Here is a 23,701-nt window from a genome sequence, read left to right on the forward strand (position 1 = left end):
GTCTAAAATAGAATTCAAAACAAAATAGAATTATATTTCCTAATAACAAATTTACGTACCAATTTAAAAAAAGTTTTTTAATACATTCATTGCAGCTTTTACTTGAAGACTTCAGACTTTCTCAGAGTTCTTGGCTTGGATTTAATATTTTTGTCCAAAATAGTGACTCTAAACTGAAACAGATCCTGCAATTTGAGTATGTATGCAATGTGCACAGTCAATTAGGACGCATTATTAATATTTCAGGATGCATTATTAATATTTTAATCTAAGTGATAGAATGCTTTCATCACTAAAATGTATTTAAAAAAAAAAGCTATTTTGAATAAATGTCAATGGACTCATTTGAAAATGTTAATTGGGTAAACAATTACTTTCTTAAAAAGCAGGGGTAAAGAAGGCAAATGGCATGCTGGCCTTCATTGAGAGGATTCGAGTACACGAGCAGGGGTGTATTGAGGCAATTATACAGGGCCTAAGTGAGGCCACACCTGGAATATTGTGTGCAGTATTGGTCTCCTTATCTGAGGAAGGATGTTCTTGCTTTAGAGGGAGTGCAGTAAAGGGTTACCAGGATACGGGGTAGATCATTTCGGACAGAGAATGGTGAGCCTGTAGAATTTGTTACCACAGGAAGTAGTTGAGGCCAAAACATTGTGGGCGTGATTCTCCATCCTTCCAGCACCGTTTTCCGGCGAGGTGCGCCCCCGCCAGCAGCAGGATCCTCCGTTCTGACAATCGGCCAATGGGGTTTCCCATTGTGGCCAGCCCACACTGTTGGAAAACTGGCGATGCTGGCAAAACGGAGGATCCCGCTGATGGAGAATCCGCTGTGTATGTTTTCAAGAAGCAGTTAAATATAGCACTTAGGGCAAAGGGGATCAAAGGATATGGGGGGAAAGCGGGATTAGGCTATTGAGTTGGATGATCAGCCATGATCATAAAGAATGAGGGGAGATCAAATCGAGATATACAAGATGGTAAAAGGTATGAATAAAATAGACGTGGAGCGGATGATTCCTCTTGCAGGGCATTCTAGAATGAGATTTAGATTTATTGTTGCTTGTACCAAGGTACAGTGAAAAATACTGTTCTACATACAGTCCAGGCAGGTCATTCCATTCATGAAAACATAGGACATAGAATAAATATTCATAAATAATTGAAGTAATAATCTTCTGTATACTTCAAATTGTTTGTCAAAGATGATGGAGATTTCCTAAAAATGCTGATGGCGCTGCAGTTTCTATTCTGTTGGCAGAATGCTTTGTGGACCGATATTCCTGTAGTGGTTTTTGACATTTTATCATAACTGGATATCTCATTTGTCTAAAACCTCAAGTGTGGTAATTTCATTATTTTCATTTACTTCCCCAAATTCATCTATTTTTGCATTAAAGTTGTTCTCTGTTCATACAGATATAGGCATCAACTGATGCAGTTTACTTAAAAAAACAATTGACCATTTGCAAAATGATTTCTCCCAATTCTTTTCAGTAGAGGTTTAGGGGCAGGATTCAAAGCACTTGCTCTGAGAAGATTGTTGCTCCTCATAAAGTTGGTTAACCATGGAATACTTAGAAAAATGCCTTGCTAGGTCAGATTTAAAAAAAGAAACAGCAACATTTCTCTAGTCATGGGATTTTATCAGTAATACATTTCTAAAATGCTAGCCAATTGAAATGGAGAAATACGATGAAACTGATGGATGGTATATAAGAGTGTAACCACTGTTGCATGCCTTTGCCTTGATGAGATGTATTCAGGTTTCCTCGTAAAGCATTTATCAGGCGTTTTGACTTGAAATGTTTACTGGAAACTAAGCAGACTGGTAAATAAAAGGAGCGTGACTGGTATGATTCAAACCTCAAACAATGTTGTTTTGATTGTACCCCAGTGAAAATCCAGAGATTTGGAAACAAAATAGGAGAGTTGACATTAACACTTTCAGGTATCAAAGTATTCTGATCCTACTTCTGCAAGAATGTAACAAAGTTTACATCACAGTGATTATTGCAGGAAAAAGGTGAGTGAAGGTGCCCTAGAAGTGCTATTTCTGGAATTTAAAAAAAGTCAAAGAGAGGGCATTGTTAGCTGCCGCTTGATGAGTCAGGGGGTCTATAGCTGGTGGCATGAATGGGCACCGCACCAGGACATGGGGGGTTGTGCTGGTGGGAGCCAGTGAGTTCTGAAGATCAGACGAGGAAGGGTGCGGGGTGTCAGCCAGTGATTTGTCAGAGGGTGTAGAGGGTTGGGAATTTGAGGAGCGGCAGGCGGAACTGATGCCAGGAGAGAGTTGGTAACTTACCCTTGCAGCTTGATGGATGTCATTGGTCTTCATCCGACATTGTACGGTAGTCCTCCTGGTCATACTGCCTGGTATTGGTGCCCCTGCTGCTGGTCCTGCATTGGGTGAACAGTATGTCCTGTCTCGCATCAACAGCATCGAGAAGCCTGGCCAGGCCAACATCCCCAAAGTGAGGAGCAGGTCTGTGCGCTGCCATGCTTGTGTGCTGACTGGGAATGAGTGGTGAGGGAGTGTGTAAAAGCAGCACGAGACGCTGAGGTGCGAGTCTGTTGAATCAGGCAACGAGACAGCCAGTAATGGCAAGAACTTTGTGGGGGCTCATTTTCGGCACAAGTGCGGTTAAATACGGGCCCCGATCTCACCAATGTGGCCGTCAAAAAACACCCCATTAAATCGCACCAATAGTCTTGTAATATGCAATTGTTTTCTACTAACAAAGCAGGGACTTGCTTGGTTCTTACAGAATACAAGTAAGCTGGCAACTCTTTAACAGTGCAAAGAGAAATTAAAATCAATCAGTGATTTGTATAGTTTATTCTTCTGAATTCACTGTTGCTTAATTCAAATTATTTGAAAATTTTTCACCTGGCACTTTCTAATTTCCCATAGACAGTACTGTGCGAGTGTTTTTTAAATGGTCAAAAATGTGTTTAACTTTGCCTCATCCATTCTGCTACTCTTTTCAGCAGTGGTCGGCATGGTGGTTCAGCAGGTTTTCCGAACAAAAAAGGTTATCATAACATTTAAAAACTGGAACATTTTCATTATTGCAGTAACAGTTTATAGTAAATTATTACACTTAAATATTAAAAACATAATTCATGAGATCTAAGAAGAATTTGTGACAATCTCAAATATTCAAAAAGTTGCAACCAATAACTTTAAGAATGCTTTTAATTCTCTTTCCTGGGATTGTTAAGGTGGGACCTGTACAAGCAGGACGGGTTGCATCTGAACCAGAGGGGCACCAATATCCTGGGGGGGGAGGTTTTCTAGTACTCTTCGGGAGGGTTTAAACTAATTTGGCAGGGGAATGGGAACCGGATCTGTAGTCCAGCAACTAAGGAAGCCGATAGTCAGGACGCCAAAGCACGTAGTGATACAGTGGGGAAGGTAACAATGACAAAGGAGAGTACTTGCAGGCAAGGAGATGGATTGAAGTGTGTATACTTTAATGCAAGAAGCATCAGGAATAAGGTGGGTGAACTTAAGGCATGGATCGGTACTTGGGACGACGATGTGGTGGCCATCACGGAAACTTGGATAGAAGAGGGGCAGAAATGGTTGTTGGAGGTCCCTGGTTATAGATGTTTCAACAAGATTAGGGAGGATGGTAAAAGAGGTGGGGGGGGGGGGTGGCATTGTTAATTAGAGATAGTATAACAGCTGCAGAAAGGCAGTTCGAGGGGGATCTGCCTACTGAGGTAATATGGGTTGAAGTCAGAAATAGGAAAGGAGCAGTCACCTTGTTGGGAGTTTTCTATAGGCCCCCCAATAGCAGCAGAGATGTGGAGGAACAGATTGGGAAACAGATTTTGGAAAGGTGCAGAAGTCACAGAGTAGTAGTCATGGGTGACTTCAACTTCCCAAACATTGAGTGGAAACTCTTTAGATCAAATAGTTTGGATGGGGTAGTGTTTGTGCAGTGTGTCCAGGAAGCTTTTCTAACACAGTATGTAGATTGTCCGACCAGAGGGGAGGCCATATTAGATTTAGTACTTGGTAATGAACCAGGGCAGGTGATAGATTTGTTAGTGGGGGAGCATTTTGGAGGTAGTGACCACAATTCTGTGACTTTCACTTTAGTTATGGAGAGGGATAGGTGCGTGTAACAGGGCAAGGTTTATAATTGGGGGAAGGGTAAATACAATGCTGTCAGACAAGAATTGAAGTGCAGAAGTTGGGAACATAGGCTGTCAGGGAAGGACACAAGTGAAATGTGGAACTTGTTCAAGGAACAGGTACTGCGTGTCTTTGATATGTATGTACCTGTCAGGCAGGGAAGAGATGGTGGAGTGAGGGAACCATGGTTGACAAGAGAGGTTCAATGTCTTGTTAAGAGGAAGAAGGAGACTTATGTAAGGCTGAAGAAACAAGGTTCAGACAGGGCGCTGGAGGGATACAAGATAGCCAGGAGAGAACTGAAGAAAGGGATTAGGAGAGCTAAGGGAGGGCATGAAAAATCTTTGGCAGGTAGGATCAAGGAAAACCCCAAGGCCTTTTACACATATGTGAGAAATATGAGAATGACTAGAGCGAGCGTAGGTCCGATCAAGGACAGGAGCGGGAGATTGTGTATTGAGTCTGAAGAGATAGGAGAGGTCTTGAACAAGTATTTTTCTTCAGTATTTACAAATGAGAGGGCCATATTGTTGGAGAGGACAGCGTGAAGCAGACTGATAAGCTCGAGGAGATACTTGTCAGGAAGGAAGATGTGTTGCGCGTTTTGAAAAACTTGAGGATAGACAAGTCCCCCGGGCCTGACGGGATATATCCAAGGATTCTATGGGAAGCAAGAAATGAAATTTCAGAGCCGTTGGCAATGATCTTTTCGTCCTCGCTGTCAACAGGGGTGGTACCAGAGGATTGGAGAGTGGCGAATGTCGTGCCCCTGTTCAAAAAAGGGAATAGGGATAACCCTGGGAATTACAGGCCAGTTAGTCTTACTTCGGTGGTAGGCAAAGTAATGGAAAGGGTACTGAGGGATAGGATTTCTGAGCATCTGGAAAGGCACTGCTTGATTAGGGATAGTCAGCACGGATTTGTGAGGGGTAGGTCTTGCCTTACAAGTCTTATTGACTTCTTTGAGGAGGTGACCAAGCATGTGGATGAAGGTAAAGCAGTGGATGTAGTGTACATGGATTTTAGTAAGGCATTTGATAAGGTTCCCCATTGTAGGCTTGTGCAGAAAGTAAGGAGGCATGGGATAGTGGGAAATTTGGCCAGTTGGATAACAAACTGGCTAACCGATAGAAGACAGAGAGTGGTGGTGGATGGCAAATATTCAGCCTGGAGCCCAGTTATCAGTGGCGTACCACAGGGATCAGTTCTGGGTCCTCTGCTGTTTGTGATTTTCATTAACGACTTGGATGAGGGAGTTGAAGGGTGGGTCAGTAAATTTGCAGATGATACGAAGATTGGTGGAGTTGTGGATAGTGAGGAGGGCTGTTGTCGGCTTCAAAGAGACATAGATAGAATGCAGAGCTGGGCTGAGAAGTGGCAGATGGAGTTTAACTCTGACAAGTGTGAGGTTGTCCATTTTGGAAGGACAAATATGAATGCGGAATACAGGGTTAACGGTAGGGTTCTTGGCAATGTGGAGGAGCAGAGAGATCTTGGGGTCTATGTTCATAGATCTTTGAAAGTTGCCACTCAAGTGGATAGAGCTGTGAAGAAGGCCTATGGTTTGCTAGCGTTCATTAGCAGAGGGATTGAATTTAAGAGCCGTGAGGTGATGATGCAGCTGTACAAAACCTTGGTCAGGCCACATTTGGAGTACTGTGTGCAGTTCTGGTCGCCTCATTTTAGGAAGGATGTGGAAGCTTTGGAAAAGGTGCAAAGGAGATTTACCAGGATATTGCCTGGAATGGAGAGTAGGTCATACGAGGAGAGGTTGAGGGTGCTAGGCCTTTTCTCATTAGAACGGAGAAGGATGAGGGGCGACTTGATAGAGGTTTATAAGATGATCAGGGGAATAGATAGAGTAGACAGTCAGCGACTTTTTCCCCGGGTGGAACACACTATTACAAGGGGACATACATTTAAGATAATTGGTGGAAGATATAGAGGGGATGTCAGAGGTAGGTTCTTTACCCAGAGAGTAGGGGGGCATGGAATGCACTGCCTGTGGAAGTAGTTGAGTCGGAAACGTTAGGGATCTTCAAGCGGCTATTGGATAGGTCCATGGATTAGGGTAGAATAATGGAGTGTAGGTTAACTTCTTAAGGGCAGCACGGTAGCATTGTGATAGCACAATTGCTTCACAGCTCCAGGGTCCCAAGTTCGATTTCGACTTGGGTCACTGTCTGTGTGGAGTCTGCACATCCTCCCCGTGACTGCGTGGGTTTCCTCCGGGTACTCCGGTTTCCTCCCACAGTCCAAACATGTGCAGGTTGGGTGGATTGGCCATGAAAAATTGTCCAAAATTCTATGATTAACCTAGGACAAAAGTTTGGCGCAACATCGTGGGCCGAAGGGCCTGTTCTGTGCTGTCTTTCTTTCTTTCTTTCTTTCTTTCTTTCTATCTATCTATCTATCTATCTATCTATCTATCTATCTATCTATCTATCTATCTATCTATCTATCTATCTATCTATCTATCTATCTATCTATCTATCTATCTATCTATCTATCTATCTATCTATCTATCTATCTATCTATCTATCTATCTATCTATCTATCTATCTATCTATCTATCTATCTATCTATCTATCTATCTATCTATCTATCTATCTATCTATCTATCTATCTATCTATCTATCTATCTATCTATCTATCTATCTATCTATCTATCTATCTATCTATCTATCTATCTATCTATCTATCTATCTATCTATCTATCTATCTATCTATCTATCTATCTATCTATCTATCTATCTATCTATCTATCTATCTATCTATCTATCTATCTATCTATCTATCTATCTATCTATCTATCTATCTATCTATCTATCTATCTATCTATCTATCTATCTATCTATCTATCTATCTATCTATCTATCTATCTATCTATCTATCTATCTATCTATCTATCTATCTATCTATCTATCTATCTATCTATCTATCTATCTATCTATCTATCTATCTATCTATCTATCTATCTATCTATCTATCTATCTATCTATCTATCTATCTATCTATCTATCTATCTATCTATCTATCTATCTATCTATCTATCTATCTATCTATCTATCTATCTATCTATCTATCTATCTATCTATCTATCTATCTATCTATCTATCTATCTATCTATCTATCTATCTATCTATCTATCTATCTATCTATCTATCTATCTATCTATCTATCTATCTATCTATCTATCTATCTATCTATCTATCTATCTATCTATCTATCTATCTATCTATCTATCTATCTATCTATCTATTGTATTAAATGGCAAGTAATATTCATGCCACACAAGTGCCAGGAAATACTCCCCGAGTATTATCTGTACTGTAGGAATTCCATGGTTCTATAGATCTATTAACATCCTGGGGAATATCATTGACCAGAGACTGAACAGGACCAGCCATATAAATACTGTGTCTCCTGGAACAGGACAGAGGCTGGGAATTCAGTGGCCAGTAACTCACCAACTGACGTTCCAAAGCGTGTCCACCATCTACAAGCAACAAGTAAGGAGCATGATGGAATACACTCCACTTGTCTGGATGAGTGCAGTTCCAACAACACTCAAGAAGCTTGGCACAATCCAGGACAAAGCCCATCTGATTGGCACCCCATTCATGTATGTTGGCAGCAATCTGTACCATCTAAACAATACAATGAAGCCACTCATCAAGTCCTTCAACAGAACCTTCCAAAACTGTGACCTTTGCCACCTAGACCAAGGGGAACAGTTGTATGAGAACACCACCACCTACAAGCTACACATAATCCTGACTCAGGACTATATTGCTCTTGCTTCACTGTCGCTGGGTCAAAATCCTGGAACTTCCTTCCTAACAGGACTGTGGGTGTTCCTATGACACGTAGCATGCAGCAGTTCAAGGAGGCAGCTCACCACTGCCTTCTCAAGGGCTAAAACCCGAACAAAACATGACATACAGACTAATATTTTATATTTAATTCGGAAGTTGTACATCATTACACTTTAAGAGTGTCTTCATATATTTATTCATTTATGCATTCCTCCCAGGAATAATTTCTTTACAAAATTATCCACAGTTGTTGTCATAGTGATTATCCAGTGCTGTCTCAGAGAAGGATGTACTCCATCTAGCCTCTGTCAATGCAGAGTGGTGCAAGTGGTCTAGCTACTGTGTGATTATGGAAAATTCAGGACAGGTATTGTATGGAGCATTCTCAACCTGCCATTTTTGCTCGTGATCACAAAATCCAAGTGCACACAATCAAAAACAATTATGGCCAGACTGAAAAAAGGGGCAGATTTAATTTGTATATTTTTTGTAGTACATTTCTGTTATTTTGTGTCCTACTGGAACAGCAGACTACATACAGTCTATATACTGTTCTGCACTGTATAAGAAAATCCATGTTATTTATAGTACAGCCATTTTTTAAAGCATGTCAATTTTACCTAAATCCATTCTCAGCAGTGCAGAGTTACCATTCATGTAATGCTTGAATTTGTATCCTGAGAGTTATCTGATGAAAACTTAAGATTGCAAATAATTAGTTTTGAAAATATGAATGAACAACAGGAGTAAGCCATTCAACTTTTCGAGCCAGACCTGCCTTTCAGTTGGATCATGATTGAGCTGTACCTGAACACCTTTTCCCCATCTGATGCATATCCTTTAATACCCTCATCTCACAAAACATTATCAATCCAAATTCTCAAATATTCAATCGATCTAGGGGTGGATTCTCCATTGCCTGACGCAGGTATCAGGATTCCCAATCGGGCGGAGAATGGAGCGTCGAGGGAAAAACGGGTTCTCAGTGCTGTTGTTCTTTCAAATAGTGCGATGGGATATTTTGCATCCACTCACTTGAAAGGACAGATGGTGTCTCGGTTTAATGTCTGATCTGAAAGATGGTACCTCCAACAATTCAGCACTTTCTCAGCATGTTTTAATTAGTGGAATGAAGGGATAGTTTGGTAGGTAAAAACAAAAAAGCAGTAATTGGGCTTAAATGTAGAAAAAACAAAGGTCACTTACTTGCTACTTGCCCTCATCTTCTCATGGTGACAAAACAGGTTTTGCAGAATGGTACCAGCATTCATCCTCTCATTTCACCGCCCAAAATCAAATGTGCTTTTCAGGAAGATATCAGGTGGATTTCAAAGCTTGGGTCACTGTCTGTGCGGAGTCTGCACATTCTCCCTGTGTCTGCCTAGGTTTCCTCCGGGTGCTTCGGTTTCCTCCCACAAGTCCCGAAAGACGTGCTTGTTGGGTGAATTGGACATTCTGAATTCTCCCTCAGTGTACCCAAACAGGTGGCGGAATGTGGCGACTAGGGGATTTTCACAGTAACTTCATTGCAGTGTTAATGTAAGCCTACTTGTGACACTAATAAAGATTATTATTACTATTCTTGAATAGTGTATTGATTTGCTAGTACAATATCTGCCACTGTTTATGTTTTTAAATAAATGAATAGGGAAATTTAGTTCTTGGATCTTGTGAAAGAATGGCAGACATCAGTACATTTAAATTCCTGCTGGCTTTGGAAAAGGAAATAAGCTATTCTTTTTAAAATTAGTTAGTTATTTAGTTACAGTAAATTATACCGAGTTTTGATGTTTGAAGCAATTTATTATGGGCTTCTGAAATATACTGTTGCAGTAAATAGATAAAGGCTTGAGGATAATAGCAGTGACTAAATACTGGAAGGTCTCTAACCTATATTATATAAAATAATCCATTTGGAGTGTGTGCAGGATTCTAAAATAGCAAAGAACTATTAACAAGCTTGAGACAAAACTGACAAGGTCACTGCTTTTCAAAGTGTTCCAGCTTGAATGTGAATCTTCGTTCGCAGACTTCCTGAATCAAACCTGTAACATGTTTATTCAGTAGACAGATTTATAATGTTAGTATTTGGATGCTGCCTCAGAGGAGACTTAAATTTTGTTTCCATGAAATGGCTAAGGATAAGCTGAGCAAAATCCAAACTGAACTCAACGTATCAAATACTGAGTAACAGCTAAAAACATAAAATAGAATGCTGAACTATATTTAAATCGATTCATGGTCTAGCCATCCCTATCTCGGTAAACTCTTCCAGTACTATAACCCCTCCCCAAAACTCTAATGTGTCACAAGAGATTTGAAAAGTAACTGGAAAAACTCACTTTCATGCTGCCTTGTTAAGTTCATCACAGAAATGTAACTTTCTTCTGCTCTTTAGCTGTGAGTAGTGGGCAAAGAACTGAATCACCGCTTCAAAAATGACAAAACGTATCATTAGGAAATGCCTTACACTGGGAACATCGCACTAAACAAGTGAAGAGGGAACTCAGTCGAGCCCATGCCTCCACCATCTTATGTCAACTAAACGTTATTACAATTATGCAGCTCTTCCTTGAGGCTGTTCCCTGTCTGGTTGATGTTCACGGGAACTGTGATTCCACAGGAGTATTTCCAAACGCCACTCTCAAAGAACGGGCTTACAATGTTTCCTCGAATCAAAACTTTCTTTCTGATTCCTTCACCAAGAATCTACCTTCAGGTTTTCAATGGCCGGGATTTACTGACCACCCCGCCGCGTGTTTTTCGGCGGGGGAGGCGGCCCGCTAGCGGAATCTACTGGTCCTGATGTTGTCAACGGGGTTTTCCTTCTTGCTGCTGGGAAATCCATGCGCCGGCGTGGGACCAGAATTTCCAGCCAGCGTGAACAGCCGGCATATCCAGCCCAATATCTCCTTTCGGTATTCCTCTGCCTTGGATTACCATGTGCATTCAAGCTTCCATACAATCTCTCAGGTACCCAGCCATGCCAACAGAACAATTCTACTTCACAGGCTGTACTAAGGTGTCACCAAACATTTGATTGACCTCGGATGTCTGGTTTCTCTTCCAGCTTACTTTAAATTTGGTTCTTGCAGCTATCTCTTTAAATCGGGGCTCCTTCTCTACTTTTTACTTTTATTCCGAGTAGGACGTTGTTCAACTTCTTGTTCCTATTTCCTTTAATTTAATTGTCTTCCTGAGGCATACTTTTGTCCTAGTTTTTGGGATTTTTTGGGACCTTCTCTTGTTCTTTTGGAAAGTCTGGTCCCTTTAATACCCTTGTCTCGCATCCAGCTTCTCTAGCACTATCTTACAACTAACTCAAAAGTTCTTTCTGTCCTCGGGTGACCTCTGGTTGCTAAGCAACTAACCTAGTTTTCCTTTAAGCCCTGTTTGGGCATTCACATCATAAACCCTCATTACCATGCATGTATCAAAACCAACCTGAAGTCTACCCTTTCAAATACTGAAATACAAAAATTAAACTTACTTAAAACTATACCTTATTTCTAATATCCACAAATACAAATATCAATTATTTGAAACCACCTCTGTTTCCTGACAAGTCCTGTGAAAAAGCAAATGACTATATTAAGGATAGTCTCAAATTTGATCAATGAATAAGTAAGTTGAAGAAAGTACCACAAAGATGTTTTGACTTGCTGTTATGACAAATTGAATAAGTGCTCCTCTTGGTTTGTTAGTCTGTCTGAAAAAATGTATCTCAAAAGTTAATGGATGGATTTCACACAACTTTGTACACTGTGTATGGCTGAAGGAAGGAATTCGGCAAAGATCTGGATCCAGAATTTTTTTAAGTATGCATCTGTTAGCATTGAGAGGGCAAATTAACATTTTCTTTTACAATGTTGTAGCTTATTTTGTTTGGAATACTGTAGATTATTCTAAAATGTTATGGATTGTAGCTGTGAATCTGGAACTCCCTGCCCAGTGAAGCAGTTGAGGCTACCTCCTTGAATGTTTTTAAGGCAAAGATAGATAGATAGATTTTTGAACAGTGAATGAATTAAGGGTATGGTGAGCGGGTGGGTAAGTGGAGCTGAGTCCACAAGATTGGCCATGATTTTATTGAATGGGAGAGCAAGCTCGAGAGGCCAGATGGCCTACTCCTGCTTCTAGTTCTTATATTCTTATGATCTGCTGTGATGCAGTTTGTCACAGCTGTCAAAATGTGAGCATAGTTTTCAGAGCAGGCTGGTGGATTGAATTGACCCAAAGCCTCCTCAGTGCTCTTAATAAAAATATTTATTGTTCAGCTTTGTAGTTACAGAGCATCAATCAGGCAGGTAAAAGCTTCAAAGAAGATCTATCCATTTGTAGTATTGAGTTAACATAGCGTGGCAGTGGTAAGCACTCTACTGAGTGCTCTCTTATATAGAGCTGTTTCCATGCCTTTAACTTTGTTATTATCTATATTTTTAGATCTACCTCTTTTTTTAAGTGGCTGCATTTCCTTCTCAGTCCACGTCTTTGATTCTGTTTCAAATTACCCTGCTTTTCTGTTATTTTTCCCTCTCTGTTTTGTTACATAGTTTCATTTCTTGGTCTTTTTAAAATAAATTAGATAATTATAAGGTTGATTAACCTCAAGACAGGTGGAAGTTCTAATCAAGGCCAATGATCAAATTTAAATTAAAGATTCCGGTATAGTGAGAAGTGGGAATGTTTGCGGATGACTGCACAATGTTCAGCACCATTCGTGACTCCTCAGATAATGAAGCAGTCCATGTCCAAATGCAGCAAGGCCTGGACAATATCCAGGCTTGGGCTGGCAAGTGGCAAGTTACATTCATGCCACATTAGTGCCAGGCAATGACCATCTCCTATAAGAGCGGATCTAACTAGGGATGGGCAATAAATGCTGGCCTAACCAGTGATGCCCACGTCCCGTAAATGAATTTTAAAAATGTATTTGCCTTTATTAATAAAGGGTTAAAATTGCATTATGTAGATTTATTATATGATTCTCTTGTCTTTTTAAGAAACTATGAATGAGTTGAATTTGGTTGGTACTTTACTAATAATTATTGTCTAATTTTATAGGTGGCATGGCTCCTTCCTTTCCCTATCACCAAAATCCACGTGACCCTCCTTTCAATGAGGACAGCGATAAGGTGAGTTTTTATTATTTGATTTTCAACTAATTCTGTCTACGAGGTGGAATGAGATTTGAAATGCTCAGCAGCCTGCGGTATGGCTAATTTGTCCTGTTTTAAAATTCTGTATAATGTAACCTCATTCCAGTAGAGAAATATATTTTAAAGTAGTTGCTCTAGTGCTTCCAAGCCAACTTGGAATGATGAACGTGACAGTGAACTATTAAGTGATAAATGTGATAATGAGATGTTGTGTCTCGGACAATTGCACATGCTGCTTGAGAACAGGGTCATACTGCAGGAGGAGTCAGTCTCCTTTAATGAGAATAATGTAAAAATGTAAATATAAAGTAGGAAAATATGCCTTCTACATACTAAGATGAAAATGAAGAATAGAAATGTAAGCGTTTCACCAAAAAAGAAAAATGAACATTTTAAAAAAAACTTGAATATTTTTTCTCAAATTCCATGAAGAAAAGCTAATTACTATTGACCTATGTTTCATGGCATCACAAACAGATCTGTCTATGTGTAATGGAAATGTTTAGGTTCAGAAGATGCATTATGGCCACTAATTGCAAAGTAGACCTCCTCTGTATACAATATATTTTGGTATGTTTGCTTGATTTCACAGTTAATAGCATCTCAGACAGCTAAGAACTGTTAGATCCAATATTCCCTTCAGCATTTTATATCCAAGATTGGATTCTGAGGGAAAATATGTTTACTAGAGAAATTGATGTTCTAAACCTGTTTTCATCATATATGCTTTTACGTGAATTACAAAGTTGGAAGCCTATAATGATAAAATGCAGTGTCAATTTCATATTTTTATATTGATGAACAATCAATAATAAGTTTGATCCTTTCTGTACTGATTAACAATCATTCATCTGATGGTATGGTGGCACAGTGGTTAACACTGCTGCCTCAGGATGCCAGGGATCCGTTTTCAATTCTGGCCTGGGTTGACTGAGTGGAGTTGCACATTCATCCCGTGTCTGCGTGGGTTTCCTTCGGGTGCTCCCCGGTTAGGTGGATTGACCATACTAAATTGCCCCGTAATGTCCAAAGTTGTGCAGGGTAGGTGGGGTTACAGGGATAGGGCAGGTGAGTATGCCTAGGTGAGGTACTCTTTCAGAGGGTCGGTACAGGCTCAATGGACCGAGTGGCCTTCTTCTGCACTGTAGGGATTATTTAAAAAAAATTAATTTAAAGAACCCAATAATTTTTTGAACCAATTAAGGGGCAATTTGGCATGGCCAATCTACCTACCCGGCACATCTTTGGGTTGTGGGGGTGAGACCCACAGACACTAGGAGAATGTGCATTCCACACGGAAACTCCACACGGGCAGTGGGCCGGGATCCTCGGCGTTGTGAGGCAGCAGTGCTAGCCACTGCGATATCATGCCGTCCGTACATTTTGTATTTCATAAGCGATCCCATTGAGAATCAAATAAAATTAAAATTCACCTGACATCATTTGAATCATTCTAGAATTCTTGCATGAATGTAGCTTCCATTTTGAAAGTTAAAAGAATGTTGCAATGTACTGGCTTTGCCAAGTTCTGGAGTTTCTGATCACAGCTCATTGCCAGAAGCACAGTCAGAAAATAACCTCTCCCATGTTGCTATTCACGTGGGTAAGATCAAATTCTCGTGTCTCCCTTCCAGAGTGCGAATCATTTTACCTTGTGTTTGGAATGAGCATGTATAGACATAACCTATATCTATATATATGCGAATTGTGGCGCTGATTGTAACTCATGTTACCAGGTCAGTCTACTCCGTAGAATATTTCGTGAAAACACATGTATAATTTGATGCAAAGCAACTTTTTGTTTACGATTGAGCATTTGAGCACAAAATGACCTTGATGCACAAATTGCTCATGCGGTCTAAAGAATGCAAATGGACAGCAAGGAACCTTTTAGTTACGGCATTCAAATAATCTAAGAAAGTTTTTTATCAAACAGCTTTCGTGATAAAGGACTGAACCAGATTTTCGCACCCTCACACCGGAAATTCCGGTCCCACGCTGGCAAAAAGGTTTCCAGTGAAGAGAGGTGCTGTCACCGGGAAATCCTGTTGACACCTGCGGGTCTATAGATCTGTGGCCTCTGCCACAGGGTTTTCTATTTTTGCTTGTAAATGTAGAACTCCCTGTTAGTCATTTAAAAATGTTAGGACACACCTGAAAGATAAAAATCTATTAGAAATACTTATTTTGAAATGCATTGCTAGTTTTGAAAGAAAAAATAGTTGTGCCGGTCAGAACTGGGAACATGCTGGACATGAGTATTTTAGCCACATTTTGGTATAAAAAGTCTGTATATTCACTCCATACAGATAAATGCATTTTGTGCATTTACTCCATCCTTCACTAACCATGGAAATAAGGAACGCACAATGATCAGAAATATGAATTTGCTCTCATTTTTCATCTATTTCACCAATAAACACACACTGGTTCAAGTTCACAGGCATACACATGCTGAGTATTGACATCATGTGCCCAATGAGGGAGTAAATACTCAATTTTTTTATTACAAATCTGAAATGCAATGAGTCACACCATGATTCCCAAGTAGCCACGCTAGTTAGTAGGTAACATATTGGGCAATTCTGGTTTACTACTTTTGGACATTGTCTTGCAGCTCGATTTGTATAAAGCTGTCTGGGCGTGAGGAATAAAAATAGAGCAATTTAAAAGAATACTTTTTAAATTTTGTTTTTATAGCCCTCTTAATATTTCATATTCCATACGGTTCTAGGCCCCACTGAATGCAGTGTCAAGGAAATTTGCAACACAAATAAACTTGTCCTTTTCTTTGTTTCTCTTTTACTAAACATTTCTGGGAGAAATGTTTGAGAGTGGTGAATCTGTGGAATTCACTACCACGGAAATCAGTTGAGGCTAAAATGTTGCGAAATTTCAAGAAGGAATTAGATATAGCTCTTGGGGCTAAAGGGATAAAGGGCGAAGGTGGGATCAGGGTATTAAACTTGATGATCAGCCATGATCACAATGAATGGTGGAGCAGGCTTGAAGGAATGAATGGCCTCCTTCTATCTTCTATGTATGTTTCTATGTATAGCAAAGGGTATTTTAAGATATTGGTAGTTTTATTTTTTGTGCCTGGAGGACCTTTTTTGTTTGATCGGTTATTAATCAATGGCCAGATTTACCTATTTGGGCCATTTTAGAATGTTGAATTGGATGGTTTGGGGTAAAATACCAAACAGACCAGTCATTGTAGACATCAATTTTTTACATTTTCTAAGAAACCTGCTGATGTTAGCTGTGAGAATGTCTCAAAATCCTGAAGGATAACTTGAAATACTGGTTCTTAGTGGGGTATTTGTATCTGGAATAATGTGAAGAACCATGTTCAACCCAGTGAGGAATGAGTCCAACCATTGTGTAAACAATTAATAAAGAATATTTATTAGAGTAAAAGAAAAAAAACACATGACAAATGACTTATATAGACTATGACACAAGTATATGAATAACTAAACATGGCATTTTATCTGAAGTATATTTTCCAAAATATACCCACGTTTCCTGAACTCAGGTGAGATAACCCGTTTCCCAAACAAATCCAATTTTAGGTTAGATCAAGGTGATAGTTACCACACAATTCCACTTAGGTGACCGTGTCTGGGAAAATGTCTCTTCCTGGTTCAGCGGAGGCACAAAACTGAGTTTTAGAGGAGAGTCTCTGCAATCTGCTGCGGCTTTAAATATAAACTAGAACAGGCCTCCATGGCTCAGATCACAGATGGAACTGCCTGTCTGCTTGTTGGATGGTAAACTACTGTTCAATCTCTTTGACATTCCCCTCTGTCTACTGCTGTCTACCTCGTTCAAATTCCTTGCCGTGAGAAGTTACCATTTGTATAACCCCACTGATCTCTGGTAAACAATGTTTCTAATATGGCCATTTGGGCCTTAACGTCTCTAGACTCCTGCTAATCTTGTTACTGGGCAAATCACATTTCAATGAAAACTACAATTACATTAATGTTCATCCACAATATTTACCCAATTTCAAACCTTCTATTTTTCTAACCTCAGAGCTGAATCTCCCGAAACAACATCCCGTAGGTTTTAAAACTATAAGCAAAATGAAGCAGTGGTTACCACACTAAGCATCTATATCTTTTATGGTTGTTTCCAATTTGGGATAGAGCCAACTGGCTTCTCAAAAAAGGCTTTCTCCAAACAGAATTTGTTCGGAGCGAACACAGGTTCCTGCTGTGTGGGCTGCGATCTCAAAGCATCTCTTTGCATAGGGTGAATTTACCTCTGATATAATGGGGGTAATTTTCCATGTTCCCCCGTGATGAGATCTCAGTGGCGGGATAGACCCTGTCGTTGGCCGGCAGCGGGATCTTCTGGTCCTGCAGCTATCAATGGGATTTCCCATTGAATCCACCCTCCAGCACAGGTTTCACTGTTGGCGGGACTAGAAAACCCTGCTGGCGAAAAAGGTTGGAAAATCCCCCCCCATTTTCTTTCTTTTTGATCTTAACTTATCTGAACTAACCTTCTCGGAAGTTACCCATAATTACGATTATTACATGAGCTCCCCTTTTAGAATGCTAAATCCACCCCATCTTTTGTAGTTAAAAAAAATTTTTTTTTTAGAGTACCCAATTATTTTTTTCAATTAAGGGGTAATTTTAGCGTGACCAATCCACCTAAACTAACATCTTTGGGTTGTAACATCAAGGGGTGAAACCCATGCATACATGGGGAGAATGTGCAAACTCCACACAGTGACCTGGGGCCGGGATCAAAACTGAATCCTCAGTGCCGTAGGCAGCAGTGCTAACCACTGCGGCACCGTGAAGCCCCCCATCCCCTCATCTTTCATTTTGTACCAAACTTACTTTAGGCGAACACATGTTCCCAGTGTTGCTGTACTAATCAGCATATCAAAACTCTAGTTCTATTAACTCAGACAATTTGCTTTCCCCCCCATCTTAAAAACAATAGTTAATTTCCCCTTTAAACCTACAGCCACTAGAACACATTCCTAACTATTGTATTTCTTATTTTCAGTTATCATAATGTCTGAACACTCACAAGAAGGCTTTTCAGTTGAACTAAGAGAGCATGCAGGCAAGATCACCATATTGAGTACATACAAGGTCTATTACAATCCATGGAGCCATTGTATTTTAACTAGACAATTGGGAAGTAAAGATGCTATCCAGATCATGAGATTTTCTCAAGCAAGTGGCTAATGAAATTGAGTTTGATAATGTCTACTGTGGGACTGTGAATGTTGTAATAGGTGAATAACAATGCAAAAAAGAAAATCCATGAAAAACTTACAATGACCTTTCAAGAGCCTGCTTGAGAAGGCCAGGTCTTGTGTTTATGGAAATCTATGACTGTGAAAGACTGTATAAATCTGTATTCTCAGTACATTAACATTTCTGCTTATTTACTCCTACTGCATGCTAGGAGTGGCCCCAAGCCATGATTTTTCTGGAAACATAAAGGCAGAAGTGACTTGACAATGTGGAAAGTAGTGGCGAGACACCCGAGGGTGCAAAGGAGGGTTGTGAATGGACTTGTGAAAATCAATGTGTTAACAGCTGATGTTGATAGCTGATGGCAGTTTGAATCAACTCTGCTGGGCTGCCTACTATAGAATGCTGTTTGATGTAACGCCTGCAAAATTGTCAGATTCTATCAACCCCCAGTACTGCCAGACTAGGGGGTCGATTTTCAGCCCACATTCATTGTCGGAGAGAACGGCGACGCAGGCGACCCTTGTTTCCTGATTTTGTACACCCCTTGTCAGTGACCTCATGAGGTTCACGTCCGCAAAGGGCTGGAACCTCATTTTAAAACATTTCAATAAATTTTACAATCATGTGACAAGGAAATATTCAATGAACGGCATGAGACTGGGAAGTTTAGAGGAACAAAGGGACCTTGGAGTGTTTGTCCATAGATCTCTGAAGGCAGAGGGGCAGGTTAATGGGGTGGTGAAATGTGCCTTTATCAATCGAGGCATAGATTACAAAAGCAGGGAGGTCATGTTGGAGTTGTATAGAACTTTGGTGAGGTCATATCTGGAATAGTGTGTGCAATTCTGGTCACCACATTGTAGGAAGGATGTGATCGTACTGAAGGGCGTGCAGAGGAGATTCACCAGGATGTTGCCTGGGATAGAAAATTTTATTTATGAATAGGTTCAATAGGCTTGGGTTGTTTTCGCTGGAGCAGAGAAGACTGAGTGGGCGACCTGATCAGGTGTACAAGGTTATAAGGGGCATGGACAGAGAGGATAGGTAGCTGCTGTTCCCCTTAATTGAAGGGTCAGTTACGAGGAGGCACAAGTTCAAGATGAGGGGCAGGAAGTTTAGGGAGGATTTGAGGCAAACTTTTTTACCCAGAGGGTGGCGACAGTCTGGAATGCACTGCCTGGGAGGGTGGTAGAGGCGGGATGCCTCACATCCTTTAATAAGAACCTGGATGAGCACTTGGCACATCATAACATTCAAGGCTATGGGCCAAGTGCTGGCAAATAGGATGAAGTAGATAAATCAGGTCTTTTTCACGCGTCGATGCAGACTCAAATGGGCCAATGGGCCTCTTCTGTGCTGTATTATTTTGTGATTAGCCAGCCTCCTACCGCATGATCCCCCCCTCACTAAATATTCAAACCGTTGGTGAGGTGTACAACAGGATTTGAAATCTGAAATCCCCTGCTGAAATCTGATGACCTTGCCTGATTTGATTTACATGCAACTCCAGACACAACAAACCTTGCATGTGGTATGCATGTTATAGATGCATTCATTTTTGTGTGTTTGTGTATGTGTGTACGTATGTATCCGAGGTGTGTTATATTTATATGTGTGCATATATTTATATATGTATGTGTATATTTGTATAGACACACACATATTTCTGTAAGCATTGCATGTACGGCCAATCATATTTTAGCCATCATGACGGTCATTACCTAGAGAGTGTATGTCAAAATGAGACATTAATTACTGAATTGCGACCAAATTGAACACTCTCGTAGTGTCTGACTCGGGACGCAACAAGGCCATTAAATCTCACGAGAGGTCTCTCAATCTAACAAGATCTCGTTAGACGTTGCAATCTGGATCTTGCCCTCACTAAGCAATTTGCATATTTAAGTGAGCAGTTAGGTTCACTTAAATATGTCGGCACCGGATTCTCCCAAGGTCCGGGAACGAATGCCTATGCCTGGGAGACCACGCTATGGCGCCGTTTAGCACTGGGCCACACAAACGTGGGGTCTCCAAGGCCATCGGAGGCCCTTGGGTGGTCAGACTCCGGACTGCCAGGCAGGCACAGTGAGTGCCACCCTGGCACTGCCAGGGTGCCCAGGTGGTCTGCCAGGCTAGCAGGGGCCTTGCCTAGGTGTCAGGTTGGCACTGCCAGGGATCGGGCCAGGGAGTACCGTCCCCTTATGAAGTGGGGTGAGGAGGGCTCGAGGACCCCACTAACAGGTAAGTTGGGGGAAGGGGTCCAGAGGCTGCAGTGGGGAGTCCGAGGGGGGATCCAGAGATTGGGGCGGCATTTAAAAAATGGCGTCCCAATCTCTTCCTGTACTGATGAGCTGAGCAGGAAATTAAGTATTGCGGGCGCCGAGAAACACCCTGTTAAAAACGCCCAAAACAGGAATCTGTTTTTCCCCGTTATATTGCGTTCTTGGTAAGGGCAGAATTACTAATGTTGTACTTCTATAACTACCTGACAGTCAATTAGCATTTCTTGAAATTAGTTCCAAAATTCTTAAGTGGTGGAATTTTAATGGGACAACCAAACTTCATCCATTACCTTAATGCTTGATTTACTGCATCTTGCTCATACTCTCTTCAGCCTTATATTGTCTTGCGTTCTGGGCCTTTAGTCATATTACTTTTTCATTTTTAATAAGACTTTTTGTTCAATTCTCTGTACTCTGGTAGTGATGGGAGCAGTTTTTATGACATCACAATCTGAACAATAGAGTGAAATGTCTGTATTTAGATTTTTCTTCAGATGTTTTGTTTCAGTGGCTCGGATATTACAAAAGTAAAGTACAGTAAATGTCATAGGCCTAAAGGTATGAATCAAAAGGAGAAAGCCACTGAGTTAGATAATGTGAGTTTGCATGTAGAATAACCTGTAGAAACTAGCTTGATTACAATTAGTTTGGCCTGTCTTTGGTATATGAAATATGCATTCAAAACAATTTGATTTTGTTTCTCTTAAAAATATGCTTTTTGATTTTTTTAAAATAGCATCTGTTTCACCCCCCCTGTCCAGCAAGGCCCACCTCAGTGACTCCTCTTGTTCCTTAAATATCCACAGGTCCCTTTGGTTCTGTTCTTTTCCTTTCAGACAGAATACAGCTCCTCACAAGCATCCTGCTTGGTTGGCTAACACACAACAGTCTTTCTCAGCTCTTCACTGTGATAGCTGATTTGTTGTTTCACTCAACAGCTTCTGCTTTGTCTCTCTGTCTCAAAAAACAGCTGTCCCAGGTATGAAAAGTGCCATTTGATATTTCACTAGGTTTCTGTTTGAGCTCCTTCCGCTATCGCAACCAGATTATATGGAGCTGTCTCCAAGTGAAGGTGTTTAGTATGACCTCCCCATCCCCTTTTCCAGAAGGTTCCATTTAAAGGAGGCATTTTGAAAAATAACCGTCTTGTAAAGTTCAGTGTTTGGAACAATAACCATATAAATAGGAAACGGGTACTGGGAGGGTAGATTAGGAATCAAAAGGGGAGCTGCACATAGGGGGTAGAGGACATGGCTGGGTAGTAGGTGACTCCTTTGCATGTCTTTATCAAGGAAAAAGCTGTGGCTGAAGTCTTGGTGAAGGTTGAAATAGTTGAGACACCAAATGGGCTAAAAATTGATAGAGGAAGTATTAGGAAGGCTGTATTCAAAATTGTTAAGTTACCAGGATAATTACCAGGATTGGATGAAGAAAATAAGGGAGAAAATTGTAGAAGCACTGGCCATAAACCTTTACAGTTCCTTTTTAACTATTAGGTCTACCAATCTGAGAACCGGTGAATTGCAAATTTACCCCTTATTCAGAAAAAGATACCCAATAAATGCAGGCCAGTCAGTTTAACCTCGGCAGTGGGAAAGTTTTACCAACAGTCACTTATACAAGAGTAGATTAATTAAGGAAATCCAGCATGGATTTGTTGAAGGAAAACTGTGTTTAAGTAATAAAAACAGAAAATGCTGGATAAACTCAGCAGGTCTGGCTGCATCTGTGGAGAGAAACAGAGTTAACTTTTGGATCTAAATGATCCTTCTACAGAACTGAAGCAAGGTAGAAATGTACAGAGGATATAGTGGGAAAGGATACAGAGGAGGTGGCGCAGAACTCTTTACAGATGCTGCCAGAACTGCTGAGTTTGTTCAGCATTTTCTGTTTTTATTTCACATTTCTAGCTTCTGCAGTACTTTTCTTTTATTAACGTGTTTAAGTAGCTTGATTTGCATTTTTGTGAGGTAACTGAATAGATTGATGAGGGTAATGTGGTTGATGTGTTGTGCGTGGATATCTAAAATGTGTTCTATAAAATGTTGAAGCCAATGGAATAAAAGGAAGAGTGATAGCATGCAGACAAAGTTGACTGAGTGACAGGAAGCAGTAGAAGTGAGTGGTTGTTTTTTGAACTGAAGGAATATTGTGGGGTTCCCAGGGGTCTCTATGAGGACCACAGCTTTTCTTTGATGTATATTAATAACCTAGGCTTGGGTGTACATGGCATGTTAACTTTAAGGAGGATAATGATAAGACTTCAGGAGAACAAAGACTTGCTCGTGGGATGGGCAAACACATGGCAGATGACATTCAATATAGAGAAGTGTGAAGTTATGCATTTTGGGAGGAAGAACAAAGAGAGGCAATATAAATAAAGGGTGCAATTCTAAACACGTGCATGAACAGAGACAGTGGGTATATGTGTACAAGTTATTGAAGGTGGCATGGCAGGTTGAAAATGTGATTAGAAAGGCAAATGAGCTTGTGGACTTTATAAGTGGAAGCATAGAGTACAAAAGTAAGGAAGAGAGATGATGAACCTTTATTCAAGAGTTTCAACTGAAATATTTTGTCCTTTTCAGGGCCCCACCTTAGGAAGGATGTGAAGAATGTACAGACAATATTTAGGCGAATAGTCCCAAGGATGACAAATTTCAGTTATGTGGCTAGATTTGAAAAGGTAACAATGTTCTCCTTGAAGGAGAAGTGAGAGAGAAGATTTGAAAGATGTGCTCAAAACAGATTGGTAGACCTAGTAGTTAAAATGAAACTTTCCTTTTGGGAGGGTTAAGAACTAGAGAACACAAATTTAAGGTCACTGGTAAAAAAATGAACATTGACATTTAAAAAAAACTTCATTCAGCAATTGGTTAGCATCTGGAATGAAATGCCTGGCAGATTCAAAAGGCTATTGAGTAAGCACCTGCAGATGGAAAGGGGGTGAGCCAAGGTGTGTTCCTCTTCCAGAGAGCTAGCATGGACATGGCAGGCTGAACAACATCCTGTGCTGTAACCATTTGATGATTCTATGCTATTTAGTTGGAGAAAAATTCCA

General features: G+C 40.5%; 1 protein-coding gene across 2 annotated transcripts in view; it reads left to right on the forward strand.

Moving 5' to 3' along the window:
• Positions 1-23,701, forward strand: part of LOC119970251 (E3 ubiquitin-protein ligase RNF38) — a 237,422-nt gene that overhangs the window by 31,592 nt on the left and 182,129 nt on the right. For both annotated transcript variants that reach the window (XM_038804563.1, XM_038804562.1), the window contains exon 2: positions 13,033-13,103. In XM_038804563.1, coding sequence (XP_038660491.1) covers positions 13,033-13,103 — 71 coding nt within the window. The remainder of the gene's footprint in view (positions 1-13,032; positions 13,104-23,701) is intronic.

This window comes from Scyliorhinus canicula, chromosome 8, assembly GCF_902713615.1.
Source record: "Scyliorhinus canicula chromosome 8, sScyCan1.1, whole genome shotgun sequence".
NCBI classification, from domain to species: Eukaryota; Metazoa; Chordata; class Chondrichthyes; order Carcharhiniformes; family Scyliorhinidae; genus Scyliorhinus; species Scyliorhinus canicula.